A 17,367-nucleotide genomic window follows, 5' to 3' on the forward strand; every position below is an offset into this window, starting at 1 on the left:
ACAAATCTTGGGGATGCTAAAGCACCTTCAAAGTCAAAATTAACACCCTCAATAAATATCATAATTCATAATGTATTATAATTATACTGTATTTAATACTTAAAATGTTATAAATATTTTTTTCTTTACTATATTTACTAACTTACTATTCTCTCTAGTCTCTCTTAACTATATAAGTAGATATTAACTATTAATAGCATTCAATTTTTTGAATATGTCTGATTATTTTCTCCTATAGTCCTATCACTCCTATCTATCTCAAATAACTAATGTTGTATAAACACATAGCAGACAGACATACAGATGGTCAACTCGATGATGTTAATAAATGGGTGTTGCCTAACCGCTGCCGAGGTCTAATCTCATTCTGAATAGAATATATTAGCATATATTATATTAACGCTGATTAGAAAAGTAATAAATTAATACAAAATAAAATTCAAAATATTATACAATGATAAAGATTTTATTAATAAAAAATCTATACAGAGCACTATACAGATCTTATAGTAATCAAATTTATAAGCTAGTGTTATATAAAATTAATATTCTGCTACCATCTCGTCATCTTTATGAAGAATTTCTAGTGATGGAAATGAAACAACAAATCTTTGGGATACAACCATCATTATAGTATATTGATTGAAATCATCTTCAAATAAAACTTCATATCCGTCATGACTTGTTTTAGGCGAAGCTTTTACTAGAGCTTTGAAGAAACAAGTAGTTTGTGGATACATTGCTAAGACTATAACATAATAATTATAGTATTTAAACATGATACAAATATTGAAAATTAAAATATGTAATATTATGTAAGGAATTGAGATAGTTATTTGAAAAATTTCATTTGTAGATAAATAATTTGAATATATTCATCAATTAAGGTACTCTATCTAAAAATTTAAAAAATAAAATACTGTTGCTAAAACAGTAAAAGTATACTAACCAAATTGATTGCAGGGAAAGAATGCATCTGGACAAGTGACTGGATCAGCTCTCATTAGTGGTAATGGCTTTACATAAATTTTTTCTAATGTAAAATTACGGTTAGTTTCTTTCACATCAATATCTTCCACTTCGTATTTTCCATTTTTAAATGCAACTGCTTCTGCTACAATCCATCGCTCTTCTCCAGATTGTTTAACAAGCGCTGCTACCAAATCCCCGCTCTATAACTCATGTAAGTTATACAACAATTTTAATAAAAATATATTTTACATACTTTTGCAACATATGAAGGAAGTGGCTCAATAGCACCACATAATGGTGGTGGTTGTTCATCCTGTTTTGGAAACCATACTGGTATCCTCATTGCTGTTACTTGTAACAATTTAAGAAATGTTGAACTTCTTTGAGACTGCAGAAGTGACTATATGCACATATGACTTTAATACTATTTTAATTTTTATATTATCTTATACCTACTTTAATTTTTTGATGTCTTATGTTTCGTACTTCATATATTAATTCTAACATTTTTCTAATTACTTCTTCTTCTCTAATAGTTTCTAGATCAGCTGTTTCATAAAAGCTGATTAAAGATTTCTATACATATAACAAAACAGACAATTTTTTAATAAAACATTTTTAATAATTATTTTATAACTTACTTGGGATTCTGGATCAATCATGCCTTTTTTAATTACTAGTTCTTGTGTAGTATTAATTATATCAATAACAGAAACATTATTTGCAATAATTGGTGGTACATTGAATAGAGACTTGAATAATTTAGCTAAGAGGGTCTAAAAATAAATAAAAGTTTAACCGTTAATAAAAGAGTATTTACACTAATTAAGTTTAAAAATCTATTTAAGGTAAATACAAAACTTATACACTGATATATTATTATTTGTTGTATTGATTTTTATTCTTATTATTCAGGTTTAAAACAAGTATCATCACACCGAAGTATAATTAGGTAGGTATATTATAATATACATGATATATTTCTATAAAAATATTACCTGTTCATCTGAATTTTCTTTACCAGCAACAGTTGTATCAATTATTGATTTTGTCATTGCCATAATTTGTTTCTGAAATTATTTTGATAGAATATTTTTAACTACTGTAATAAACTGATAAAATATTTAAAAAAATTTAAATGTATAGGAAATCTATTTATTGATATTTTTAGATGGTTTTCTTTATAAAAGTAAAAGAAAAAAGAAGCAATTATAAACATAATCTAAAATATTTTTAAAATAATTAATTAGCTTGGCCAGTAAATAATTTTAAAAACAAAAATAAACTGTGTGTAATACATTATACAATTTAATATTATGAAATAATGGGTACCTTATGTTGAATTAAAAGTCATATCGTATTTTAAGGAAATATTAATGTCAGAAAAATTTACTTTTTCTTTCTGATATTATTGGTTATCCTAAGATTATCTATGTCCATCTAATAAGTTATAGCCATACAGGTTAACTTATTTAATAATTTTCTAAATTTAAAATATTATAGAATTGTTTTGTTAAATTAAATTAAAATTATTGAAAACGTTATAAAATAATTGATAGTACTGTTATGGTATGCTACATACATACATTGATTTTGTTACGTTGGTATAGTGTCGTATAGGTAGTTTAGTTTAATTTAACTACACAATATGTATACTTACATAGTTATATAGCCATAAATATTTGGTAAACTATAAAGAAATTGGATTTGATAGTATAAATTATTAAAATGGAAACAATACTTACCACACAATTATAAAATAATAGTTTATTTAACTGTTTTGAAATTGTAATAGAAAACTAATTGTGTAACTCAATGGTACAAAGAAACACAATTTATTTTAAAGTCGTCATTTATTGATTAGTGTAATACAAATATTAATAACATATATTTTATTAAAAATTCAAAACTTGTCAGTACTGAGTATTGATATTCGACATATTATTTTGTTATGCCGTACTTTTGTAATCTAGCCTGTATTCGTTATACATATTCTGTGATTCGTTGTCCGACTTGCCTGTTGGTTTTAATCTGATAAGTGATAACTGATAATAATTATCATGGTCCATAGCGATAGCACGATGTAGAGATAAAGCGATAGTGTAGACCATGACAAATTAGATCTATTTATATTTATTTTGATTAGATCTAATTTGTCATGGTGTAGACCACGGCTATAGATATATTAAGATATAAGACTTAGGTCCGCGGTGTAGACGCCGTAGTGGCGTAGTCAATCCATAGAGCAGGGTCTTAGAAGATCAACGATCAATGATCGCCATTGCCCCATCGGGGTATGATAATTCTTTGAAAATCCCATGACTAAGAAAGCAGAATCCTGCAATCCCTTGGATCATAAGTCGTAACCAGTGACCGATCACATAGTAGGTGGAACTTTTTTTTTTAAATTAAACATTCATCGTATAAAATATAAGCAAAATATTATATTTAAAAAAATGTCAAAAATAAATTAGCATTATTGATCAATACAATTCGAATCAGAAAAAGAAAGCGATCTTCTTTTAACTTTGATGATATGATTAATTAATTTGTTTTAAAAAGTAAGAAAAATTGTACTATAAAATAATTAATTTTTAATATAAGTATAAAAATGTATTGTTTTAGATTCTAAGCGGAGTGATGGAGTGATGAAGTAATTGATTTTTACAAAGATGTGTGTTTTTATTGTATATGTTTCTGTATACACGTCACACGATAAGTAGTCAAAAAAATACTTCAAATTTAAACACTGAAAGTGGTTTTGGAAAGAAAAATATCTCAAGTTTATATCTACTATTAAAAAGTATGAATGAACAGTGTTTTTCAAAATAATCGGAAAAAGCAAAATATTAGGGAAAAACGGAAATTTTTTCGCATACATTACTATTACAAAAATTATATTGTTACCATGATTACCTTAAAACTTTTACATATGTCGTATATTATTAATTATACGAAAAGAAATTTAAAAAATATGTAGATTAATTTTAAGATATTATACCTAACTATTTATACCATGAACCTTAATTAACCTTATACAGACTGTTTTATTGGGAGATGGTATAAACTCAAAAGTTAATAACAATAATATAATAATTAAAAATATGGTATAAATAAATTTATATTTTATCTTAACTACATCAAAAAAACATACTGTGAAATATAATTGGTAAGTGATATAGGCTGACAAACCGTCTTCGCTTAGAATAATTTTTCATAAACAACTATGTATAATTTAATATATTTAAGAATTATCAAATTCAAATTTTTAGTAACTGCTATATTGAAGAAAACAGAAGAATGAGCGTGCTTGGTGAATCATTCTATAAATAATATGTACCTAACTCATAAAATATAACCACCTATGATAGTATGATGTGCGGTAATATGACGTATAGATCCATGATATAAACATTCAATTTAAATCATGAACTAAAAAATTCAATGATGATCCAAATAATATATATAATATTTATTATATAATCGTGGTTTTCTGGAAGCATGGAAATATATTAAAACTATAATAGACTTAATTGTTAACTTGAAATTTATTTTATTTTATTTTTGGAGGGGTAAAGGTTGGTTTATACATAGAATAGATTTAATAGATTTAATTTATTCTGTGGTTTATATTCAAAAAATAAACAATTTATTGATATGAGTATTATATTGGTTTAATGATCCTTGGAATTGGAAGTTCTATAACGTTGTAAAATTTTTAAAAATATTTCAACTTAGTAAATACTAGATAGGTACTAAAGGTACTTATTATCTGTATTATACTGATGACTGATATAGTGATATGTATAACTTTAAATAATGTAGGTATCTATATGTACGCAAAAGGGGGATTAATTATTATTGTATTAATTGATTAAAAAATTAATATTCTTATAAACTTTCAAACTAAGTTAGTTAGTTAGCTCTATAATAAACTTAATAACTTAATTAGATTAATTGCTTATTGTAATTTCAGTTAACTTGAAAAATAATTTATAGGTAAAGATATTTGGAAAAAATATCCACAAAAATAAAGTATACCTTAAAAAAAATCCCACTGAATACCGAAATATAAGTGAGTACCATAATAGAATTGTACTAAAAAACATTTTAAAAATCAAATATTTGGTTGTTAATATTTTATTACCCAATATTAGTTTTATAAACTATTTTTAACAACTTTGACATTTTGTCTGATTTGAGTAAAGTAAGTATAATTTAAAATGTATATTGTTATAAATTTACCAAAGACACATAAAACAACTATACCCTCTGTTCATAGTGAGAATAAGACAATTTCACGAATTTATACGATTATACGAATACATGTTGCTCTCTTACTTCTTAGCATCTCCATTACATTTTCCATCTTAATTTTTCGATCAGTTATTATAAATATCTTGTTTGTGGGAGGAAGGATTACTTTATTGTAAATTTTACCTATTACTCCTTTAAAAAATGTTTGTATGCATCGTAAATTCGTAAACATCTCTCAATACAACCGTTGTGATATTAGCCACTGAAACATACAATATAAGTATGTATAAATGTATGCACACATGGAAACAAATAATAACCTACATAATATTGAAATAATAACTTACAATTATTGATATAGTAATACATTTTAGTTACGAAGTTACTGACGTCTGTCGTCGCTTCGCGATAAAATAATACTCGACTGCTCTGTGGATTTTTTTGATGCTACATACAATAATATAATATTATATACAGGGTGATTCTTTTATCAAACAACACTAATTATTTCAAAAAGTATTAATGTTTTTGAAAATATTTTTTACATAGTTTCAAATTTGTTTAAAAACAACGTTTTTATTAAAAAATTATATTTTTAAATATTTTTTATCCTTATAGTTTTTTAAGTTTTTTACTTTTTTGAATGACAATATAGATTTTTAATTTCATATTCTAAAACGGAATAATTTTTTGAATATTTTGATACATAAAATTCGAATTTAGAGTGAGTAGTTTATGAGTTATACTTATTTAAAGTTTAACCAAGCGAAGTTAGTGGACAAAAATTTTGCGGGGTAACCCCGTACCACTCCACTCCGCTTGACAAAACTTTAAAAAAGTATAACTCATGAACTACTCACCCTAAATTCGAATTTTATGTATCAAAATACTCAAAAAATTATTCCGTTTTAGAATATGAAATTAAAAATCTTTGTTGTCATTCAAAAAAGTAAAAAATTTAAAAAAAGGACTTAATAGGACTTATAAGGATAAAAAATATTTAAAAATATAATTTTTCAATAAAAACGTTGTTTTTTAACAATTTGAAACTATGTATAAAAATATTTTCAAAAACATTAATACTTTTTGAAATAATGAGTGTTGTTTGATAAAAGAATCACCTTGTATTTAAATATTTATGCAATAGTATTTATTAGGAAGTAATACTATCTCAATTACGTATACAGCTAGTATATAGCCGCATAGAAAATTTGAATTTTTTCTTTTATTATTTCCATAAAAAATACTAAAGTAGTTCTAATGTTAAATAAACATCTACTTAAATGTGGGGGTCAGTACTTTTAAAAAAAAGTCATGGTGGACACCCAAATCCCGGGCTCCGTTAATACGCCATTGGAAATGGATGTTGACTAAATAAGTAAAGACTAAAGACTTGATTAAACTATATAGGTCGATAATTGTCCACTTTTTATCAATATTTTTACGATCAACTAGGACACTAGGTAATTATTACATACAATGCATTGGAATAATAGTATTAGGTATAATTTAAAATTTGAATATAAATGTGTTGTAATACAATATCTATAACCTATTACCTACTATAAATTAGATCTTAAAAAATTGCCAACAATTAATTCCATGATAGTATTGTCCAGCGATACGGCACTGCCCCTACCTACCACAAATACGTCTATGCCTATAAAGATGTATAATTAGAAGTTAGAAGTTACTAAACACTAACTACGGTATAAAATATATTAAGTATAAGGTTACAAGGACACTAATATACTGACTAATATAATTTATAAAATTAGTATATAATATAATAAATTTATAAAGTATAAAAATATAATTTATTTTAAACCGTAATCTCAACCACTTGTATGTCAGACTAAAGTAAACCGCTAGAAAGCGCTGTAATATTAATCAAAATGTGTAAATTATTACAATACTAGTCAGTGTATCAATCAATCAAAAATAGTGTGCAAATAGAAATAAGGTAAACCCTAAGAAAATTAATTAGATTTTTAGAATTCCCGTTTATGGTTTATTGCTCTAATATATTATAATCTATAATATTACCGAATGATGCCCTATTCGTCAAGCCCGGATTAATGGTCGATTGTGCCCCAGGCAGAGTCGTATTTAAAAATTTGGCGCCCCCGGGCATATCATTTATGCCACCCCCACAACTAACAACATTACACTAATTATTTCATCCATAATCAGGGTTCTTTAGTATTAAAATATAACTTATCAATTCATAAATGAAAATCGATTAATATGTAAATAAAATTATTCTTTTTTTAATTAACAAATTATAACATAATAAAACATACAAATTTCTTTTTTTAATGTAATTTTTTCCAATAATTAAAAATAAATGCGATTATGTTTTTTCCATTTCATTTTTAAAATTAATTTTGCTAAAATATGATCTTTATAAAGGTAATTATTACACTTTAGAATCGTTATTTTTCATTTAAATATTTAATTTGAAATTTCGTCCAAACTTAAAATCTCTAAAAAAATTCTAAAGATATTTTTTTTTAGATATTTTAGTCACATTTTTATGTATTTACGTTAGTAAAATATGTACATAAATAAGTGCTAAAAAAATCAAAATATGTATTTTACTAATATGATTTATTTATTAATATTTAATTATATAATATATCCATATGAGTTTCTAATGAAACAAATTTTAAACAGTAAAATTATTTAATAAAGGGGTTACAAATTATAAAATAGAAATAAAAAAAGCTAAAAAAATATAAAAATTTTAATTATCTTGATTACAATTTATGATAACAACCATTTTGAAATTTTGAAATTCAAAAGATCTTCGATTTGGTCGTAAAATTGTCTTATACCGACTAAATGATCTTTCGGCTTTCACTGATGTTATTGGACAGTATTGCATTTTGACTATATCTGAAGGAGTAAGTTATATCTACTGTAGATTAAGTTCAATAATTGGTATTATTTTGCTACTATTTTGTACTTTTGAAAATTAGGGAAATTGTTTGAATTGAAAAATACAATCGTACATAATTAATAATTATTAAAAAAAATCGTAAATGAACTAATTGTCAATATATGTAGGAAAAAATGGAATTATTGAGAAATATGTAAAAACATGTACTTATGGCAAAATATGTAAAAATATGTAAAATAAAATATAGTTAATTTCATTGAAAATCACTTAAAACAAATTTATCACTCACTTAAATTAATTTATCAAGTCACAGTAAAAATATGTATTTACATATAAATCCAAGCCCTAATTATAACCTAATTAGTACTTATGAGAAATCTTGTGTTACACGTTTTAAAGTGTTTTATTATTATAGACCTATCTTACAAAGAGTCAAAATATTTAAAATTATACCATATATAGGAAATTGTGTCAAGTACCTATTTTCGGTAGTTCAGTCATTAGTTTTGGAGTTAAATCAAAAAAAAAAAATAAATCGATTTTGTCAATTACTGCAGTCTTACGTAAATATTTCTTGTTTATCCCAAATTTTGTTTTATTTTTCCTAGTTATTTGTTAAGTACTGGGAAGTATGAAACTACCCTCAAAGTTGAAAGACAAAGTTAAATCATTACATATTCATTCATCGCTTAAATCAGAATCCAAAATGTTTATAAAATATTTTAATTTTTTTAAATAAATTGTTTTTTTGAAATTTAAGATTAATCATTTAGAGTTAGAGAATACTGCAAAAATACAATTTTTAAATTGGTTTGAATTTTACATAAATGAAAGCAACTTATTGATCAAAAAAAATACAGCAAATTGTAACATTTTATATTGTTTCATGTATAAATGTTAAAAGGTTATTGGTTGATTTTTACTTTTTGTATAGATTGCTTATGAAAATTTAATATTATAATAAACACATCACTCGACATTCATTGTTATTTTATTTGTTTTTATTTATTATTCTTGTCTTAGTATATAATGAAGTTAATATTTGTTGTTATATAGGTATATTTCAGACAATTTTGGTTAGATACAGATTAATCAAGAAATCTCACGGAACAAAATCTAGTTATTGATATAGTACACAATATATACCCCCCTACCTATTATTTATTTCTCATGACTTTATGAGCAAAAAACAAAATGAGTCCATTGGAGTTAAGTCTGCAAGCGATTGGGATGGTCAATTTATTGATTTCTTCTGTTAATTAATTATTTTTAAGGAAATAAATGTTTAAACTAATCTTTATAGCTACCAAAATATAATGCGCCACAGGCACATAATCGTCATAATCTTACAGCATGTGAAGCGAGTATGCAGGTAAATCTAATATAATAATTATATACATAATTGTTGTTAATTTATTACATAATTAGAATGGTCTTGAAATATAAACTACAATTAAAACTTATATTTTTGATATTGTATATTATTACCTAAAATTTAATGTAGTAAACGTGCTTTTTATTGGATTTGTAATAGCTTTGAGCTTTTTATATTATATACAATGGCGTACTGGCGTAAATTCAAAATTTGGGGCTGGGAGTTAAATTTTCATCACTCCCTTTCATTAAAGCATTAAATACGGGATTTAAGTGTCCAATGGTGCATTCATCTTACTAAAATTATTTTATACATTTTTTATTATTAAATAAAATTAATAGTTAAATGATTTCTTATAAATTACATGTGGTTACAACCATTCGTCTTATTTATTGTGTAATGGTGTTTATAAGGTACCTTTATATTTCCAAAATTGTATACATTATTACGAAGTGCATACCTATTCATACAGGTTTCAAATATTCGTGTATCGTATGCTACATTGGCACTGCGAGGAGGTGGGGTGCAAGATGATGCATTTGATGCAAATCACATCAAAATTCACATCAATCATGCTCTTTGACAAAAAAAAAAAAAATTGAGTAATAAATAAGAAAATAATTTATTTTACTTATGGAACCTTGCTAAGTTATCATATATATTTAGTTAAAATAATTTATATTTTTGACAAAATTAAGGTTTATTTACATTGTCTGATTTTAATTTTAAAAAAAAGACGAATCTAGCAGAAGAAAAACTGCAATGATTGTATGAAATACTTCGAAAAAATGTAATCCTATTTAATTTTAAATTGTATTTGGAAACTGGAAAATATGAGTGTTATCAAATAATAATTGTAATTAAACTAAAAATTAAAAATGGAAAATATTTCCATTTTTCTGTTGAATTCAAATCTATTTTCATAGTTAAAATCAGATAACATTATCAACTTTATTTTGTTAAAACAATGATTATAAGTTGCTGTTAGATTCGTAAGGTACGATGATATAAAATATAAATCACAAATTAAAATAGATTTAATTTAAAAAATATATTTTAATTCGTGAAATGAATATTATACTGTTACCATGCTATTGACATTTATCAGAGTAGTAATCGTTCATATCGTAAATTTGTTTATAAATCCCCTGATTTATTTTGAACGAACTTGATTGTGGTAAATATATTAATACATTTTAGCCTTTAGGAGTAGGTTATTATTATAGGTATAAAAGTTAAAAGATTAATTAAAATATTATATTTATAATTAAAACAAATAATTTATTTGTTAAAATTACTCTGTAAGACAAAGTATAGGGGTTATTATTTTTGTACAAAAATTATCGGTTAATATGTTATGATACTAAATATAAAAACAAAATTTGTATAATAATATGTGTATTCTGTCCAATGTTGTTGACAGTAATCAGTGTAATCTGTAGTTATGTACGTCTTCAGAGGAGTAGAAAATAGTGAATACTATAGATAGGCCCACTCTAAAAATAACTAATTTTAATCAGAATATGTATTCAATTTCGTGTTTTTAAATTAGTGAATAAATGTTAGGATATATTATGTTTACATTTGTAAATTAAATACATTAATAATTATATTAATATAGCTACTGAACTACTGTAGTAACAATAATATCTGTGTATCTCACAATTAATAATTTTGTCTATTCAAAATGTACTTGGCCGATTGTAAAAAAAATAGGCTGCTCTATTATTCTGTATGTTGCGCTTGTCCATGAAAGCTACATTGCACTTAATTAAATTATTAAACTATTAAAGCTATTATATTTTTATTCTATTAATTATTCTTAACATGTATTATACGTCCCTTGGCAGAAGTAAGTCAAAGAGGGTGATATTACTCTTCTCAAAAGTCATTCAGGCTCCCAGCCCTTAAAACGACTGAACAATAATTTGAATTTGTTCTTAAGTGAATATTAATAATAGAAAAGTAATTAGAAATCGTTCTTATTGTAAAATTGGTTAATATATTTAGAACGAACTAGCGAACCGCTGATAATTATCATGTAAAGCTAAATGCTTAAAAAATTGTTTATTAGGGCTTCTAAACATAGAATACCTATAAATCTTTAATGTAATATTATTAGTTGAAATATTTGTTCGTAGCATATTATGTATTTATGACTTATGGTTACCACAAAATAAGGACCTCCACATAGTGATTTTTTTTTTACACCCAATTATCCAAATATAAAACGCACTTCTATTAAAAATTGGAATTTGCAATACAGATTAAAATACAACTTCAAAAAAAAAAATGTTTGATTATTGATATTTACATAATTTAATAAAGACTAGTGAAATAAATGTATAAAAGTGAGAATACAAATAAGAATTTATAATCGATAGTTTTATGTAGTCTATCAAGAATTGAAAAAGACATACTTAGACCATTAGATTTTTCTCAAGTGGCTGAACAATTTACAGTAACAAAATATCGAAGAGTATTAATATAATCTAAAAAATAATTTAATAAATTTAACTATTTTTATTGTATTTTATTATTTTTTTTTCTTATTCTTAAATCAGACTCTGTCTATTAATTTAAATATAACTATAACAAACACAACTATACTGTACTACAAAATCATAATTTAACTAATTTAAGTATTGAATCAGCTGATGAATTTGCAATTGCAGGATCCCTATTTATACGAGGGCAAATGTGTTGAAATTACGCATGTAGATAGATTTACCATTTGACTTCATGGACTTGGCCCTTTCATTTTTTACATCCTATTTTTAGAACCATGTATAGGAATTATTATATTTTAGTATTAATTTTAAATAAAAATATAATTTCATAGTATTGTGGAATCTTTCTACAAAAATTGTAAGCACGCCATTCGCTAAGTTTTAATACGAGTATAGTGAAAAAAAAGCATCTAACCCATCCTTCCTTCTTAACCACGGATACTATAAACCATATCTAACGTGAGTGTAGACGCCACTAACTTGTAATAATACTTTCACTTTAATTTGAATAATTGAATTTTGTTTATTGTTTTTTATATCTTTTAAAAATTTCAACTCAACCAATATAATATAAAATATAAATTATTCATCTAAAAATCCATAATTTTATTTATACAACAAAGAATATTATGGTTTTTATATACCAAGTATTAACTAATAAATATATAATATACTTATTCTTTTATATGCATTATACAGAAATAAACATTAGTTATACTTATACCAAATAGTAATACAGTTAAAATTTATTCTTTTAATACAACTATATAGTAATGCTGTATATTGTATTATATGAGTAATATGTATATTGCTTAACGCAATAACGCTTAAGCAATATATATATTCAATAAGAATAAGAACAAAACTATTTCAACTAAAAATTAATTTAAAAATTCACTGGTATGCTTAAAAATTGTAAACGAAAATAAAATAAAGACACTATATAATGTAATTATTAATGACCTGCAAATTGCAATGATATATCAAGTATTTAGGTGGTTGTTATATATAAATAATTATCACAAGGCTATTCATTCTTATGAGTTATAATTTATAACACATTGATTATTATTAGTTATTACTTTATTATATATTAAGGTATAAGGTACTACATTATACAGTAATTGTGTTATACCAAATTCCAATGGCTTATATTATTAAGTATAGAAAAGTTTATAGTAATTTTAAATTATTATTAGGTATATACAAAACGTGCTAATGTGCTAATGCTCACTTATAATAAAACCCATAAATCGGACTTTGATGTAGATTTTAGCATATTAATCAGTAAAATATGATCTAGCTAGGTATATGTTTATAAATATTTTTTTAAATAATTATAGGAATTAGATAATTTAATATTCAAATTGATAAAAAAAAAAAATAATAAAACTATTAAAATTACAATAAAAAAACGAATGAATATTATTATTTATTATTATATACTATATTTGTATAATATATTGCATTGATTTTACAACTATGTATTATTTTTTCGCGTATGTATATACGATTAGTTATCGAAAAATGTACAATCTACAACTTTAAGGATGGTTGGTTTTTGATACCGAATTGGAATTAGTTTTTACTTTAGGGAGGTCAAAAATATTCCTAGTATTTTTCAAAATGATTGCAAAAACGATTTTTTACACAAAATTAAGTTACCATAACGTATAAGTTATTTTGTTATAATTAAAAACATAATTCATTGAAACTTAGAATGTTTATACATGTGTTATGAATTTTACTATACTCAATGACATTATCAAAATATGTTGATTAATTTTAAGCTATTACCATTAATTATAATAGTTTTTATAATCAATGCTATTATTAGCTAATCCCCGTGCACTTCGTTGCCCCAACAAAATACATCTATGTTAAATTTGATGGCTTAATACTGACATTTAGCGTGAGAATAAATAATATTTTTGGTTTTCTGAATTGGTGTATAGATGATACTTCCGACATATCAACTTAACATAAACTGTTCCGCTCAGCGTTGCATATTTTTGACCATTTAACATCAGCATTTTAGCATTATTTTTTTTAAATAATTTTTCTTTTTCTCTGTTGAACAACATAAATATGATTTCCTTTTCATTCTGGACCGAAAACCAACAACACAACTTTCAATAGTGTGAACTAAAAACAAAAAAAAAGTTTTTTATTGTTATAATATATATTTCTATTAATAACTAATAATTGGTAATACCATTGATTATAATTTATAAATACTGTAGATAGCTCACCACAAACACAAAAGTAGACGCACTATCCCAAAATTATAAAAGCTAATAGTTCTCTAGCTTTAGTGAAATACCCAAAAACTGAGTATTCGTTTTTTCTTCTGTTTCTCACGCCAATACACACTATCATAATGCACAGACCACATATAACAGCAGTCTCAAACTCTCTCTATTTGTGTGCCGTGATGCCGAGAAAAAACTATCCTATCTATAATGTAGACCAAATCACACACATTTATTATAATTTTATCAAAATCGGTTGAGTAATTTCTGAGCGCATCGGAAACATATCCATCGTACATGAAATTTTTATATTTAAAGATAATAATTCAATATTAGTAATATATAATAAATTAAAAATTAAATTAATCTACCATAAAAATATTAGTATAATAAATTACTTTAATAGAAAAAAACATAATTTCATGAAATATAATTAGTAATTTAGGCTGGTAGACTGTTTTCGCACAGAATCGTTTTCGGAAACAAATATACAAAGATAAATTATTGAATTCAAATTTAAAACATTCAAACATACATTATAGACCCGTGGAGCATCAATATTGAATGTATAGGAGGGCGCGCCCAGGTGGTACTCACTTTTCCATCTTTTTAAAATTTTAACACCTATTTAAATCAATTTTTATTAAGGACGCAATCATACCATTAAGATTAAAAGGTACTTTAATTATTTCTTTATGTATAAAAAAATAATTGTACATTCGTTAGTATCCAGTAATCTCTAAAATTATACCGAACCAATAGTGAATAGGCACCAAACTTTTCACACATATTCCATGAGTTTTGTTAAGTGTTTATAGCTTAGCTTTTTAATAATTACTCAACCAATTTAAACGAATATTCCAGAAGTTTTTTTCAAAGATATCGGAAATAATATGCAGAAAGTAATTTGAACCACTTTTTAAAAAAAAAAGTATTGTATATACTGCAGCGGTGGCAAATTATTTGAACACTACAATGTTTTTGTTTCGAGCATGCGATGAAAAATATTATACATTATATTATTTCGAATATTGTAAAAAAAAAAATTATTGTAATTTTATTGTATGATTAATGTATTAATATAAAAAAAAAAGGTTAGTTTAGGTACATAATAGAATAATATTACTTAGTTAATTATTTATTTTCTTAATTTGATTTTATTTATTTTTTGTTTAATAATTGATGCCAATTCGTTGATATTTGGTTTAAAAAAATATTTTAATTTTACGTGTGCCCTCAAAATTTTTTTGCGTACCATCTTTGATACGCGTGCCATGGATTTGCCATTCCTGGTATATAGCATAATACAAATCATACAATCCACCACAAGCTAACGGACCATCTCAATTGAATTTGTTTACAAAGTGTGATACACGACGTCGAATTTTCCGTGAACTGAGATACATCTATATAGCGCCGTTTTTTATATTTGTTTATTTTTTCTTGGTCAAAGTCGGGTTATACAGTTAGTATAATTATATATAATACAATATACATATTATAATTTTCTACCGGATCTCTTACGGTGCTCTTTTTCTGATGTAATCCCTTTACACCAGTTTCCCAACCATAATGGTCCGCGAAGCTGTCATAGATTATTTCTTTCATTTCTATTATCTTATTTTTAATTGTTTATTTAAAAAAAATGGTGAAATAATTATATTGAGGATATATTGTATAATATATAATAATAAAATGTAACGTAAAGTAATAAAAATAAACCTTTTTTTTTTCAATTGGTTTTGTGTATTTTAGTTAATAAGCAAAAAAAAAAACTTGCTACTTCTTTTAAAATTGAGATGATCTGCGACCTATACAATATTATCAAAATGGTCCATAATGCCATTGTGGTAAAAAGGTAAAACGGTTGGAAAACATTGTTCTACATTTTATATTCAACTAAAAATTGTGGATGATGGAATGGGAAAACCTTCCATAATTTATACTTATAAATACAAGAAAATATCCTGCAAAAAAATCCCTCCGTAGCCGTGGTTTCTTTAAAGATTAATCGTAGAGTATAATTATCTAAATATCTTAAATAAGTTACGCACTTTCAATAACTTGCTACCATACCACTCCTACACAGATGAACATAATAAAATAACAATCCATACTGTACCCTTACTAACAATCCTAACAAAGAGGGGGTCACTATTGTGACTTTTAAAATGTATTCATTATATTTGCCTTTCTCTCTTACACCATTATAGAATACATCTAAAAAACTTTTTCTTTTCTCTTGAACTCAACTTTTTCGATTTCAATGTTTCACATCTAATAATGCCATCATAATAAAATTCATTCTCAATTATATTCTCTATATTGGCTTAAACATTTAATTAAACTTAGGTAATGGGTCCAAACAACTTTTGGAACTTATACATTATTATTAACACACTGTATCCGCGTACTATCATAGAAAAATGAATTGTTAGTTTTCATATAAAATAAGTCAAATTTTTCTTTTGAAAATCATGTTAACTCCAGTGGAAATAATAGGGGGCCTGGAAGATTTAGTTTGCTCAGGTCTCATAGGTAATAATAAAAAAAATATAATAATTCAAATTAGTTATTTTTCATTGTATTATAATTTTATATGCCTAATAAAGTCATTATTAGTCATATTATAATATAATATTATGAATATTATTATGATAAATAAGACGTAAGCACGTCATATTATAAATACGAATGTGATAACGGTTTTAATTAAAAATGTATAATATTAAAAATTATACTCATAAATAATGTTATTATTAATTTTGAAACGCAGTCCAAATATATTATTTATTTATGTGATTTGTTAAGAACAAAAACCTACCTATTTTTAACTCTAGAAGCTATTTAAATATACCTATCTAACAACTATAGCCTTTGCACTAAATAATGTTATGTATACAATACGAAACGTATACCAGATAATTACCAGTGTCACTTTCGTTATTGTCTACACCACTTCGACCAGTTGCGTAACAAAAACATTTGGCCCCCCCTGCAAAAATAAAAAATAGGCCCCTAAAATATTGTTTAGATAGGAATATTGATTAAAAATATTAATCTGATATAGGTAAATCACTTATTTTAATTAAAATTTTA

The 17,367-nt window shown here is 24.5% G+C and overlaps 1 protein-coding gene across 2 annotated transcripts; it reads right to left on the bottom strand.

The window, feature by feature from the left end:
- Positions 1-438: 438 nt before the first annotated feature.
- Positions 439-2,967, bottom strand: LOC113553175 (SAGA-associated factor 29). 2 transcript variants are annotated; one of them, XM_026956357.1, is made up of 7 exons: positions 2,718-2,967; positions 1,971-2,042; positions 1,614-1,748; positions 1,429-1,548; positions 1,226-1,372; positions 950-1,172; positions 439-748 (listed from the first exon to the last, which is right to left on the bottom strand). In XM_026956357.1, the coding sequence occupies exons 2-7, from the start codon at positions 2,031-2,033 to the stop codon at positions 543-545; spliced, it is 894 nt and encodes a 297-aa protein (XP_026812158.1). In that variant the 5' UTR covers positions 2,034-2,042; positions 2,718-2,967; the 3' UTR covers positions 439-542. The 2 variants fall into 2 exon arrangements, with proteins under 2 accessions (XP_026812158.1, XP_026812159.1); XM_026956358.1 differs by lacking the exon at positions 2,718-2,967 and adding an exon at positions 2,305-2,663.
- Positions 2,968-17,367: the final 14,400 nt, after the last annotated feature.

Source organism: Rhopalosiphum maidis, chromosome 2 (genome assembly GCF_003676215.2).
Source record: "Rhopalosiphum maidis isolate BTI-1 chromosome 2, ASM367621v3, whole genome shotgun sequence".
NCBI classification, from domain to species: Eukaryota; Metazoa; Arthropoda; class Insecta; order Hemiptera; family Aphididae; genus Rhopalosiphum; species Rhopalosiphum maidis.

Excerpts from the sequence above, each read along its gene's own strand:
- LOC113553175 (XM_026956357.1), bottom strand. The coding sequence starts at position 2,033 with ATGGCAATGACAAAATCAATAATTGATACAACTGTTGCTGGTAAAGAA. Across the intron at positions 1,749-1,970 it reads AAGAAAATTCAGATGAACAG|ACCCTCTTAGCTAAATTATT; the intron begins GTAATATTTTTA and ends ATTTATTTTTAG. Across the intron at positions 749-949 it reads CTTTCCCTGCAATCAATTTG|TCTTAGCAATGTATCCACAA; the intron begins GTTAGTATACTT and ends ATTATGTTATAG.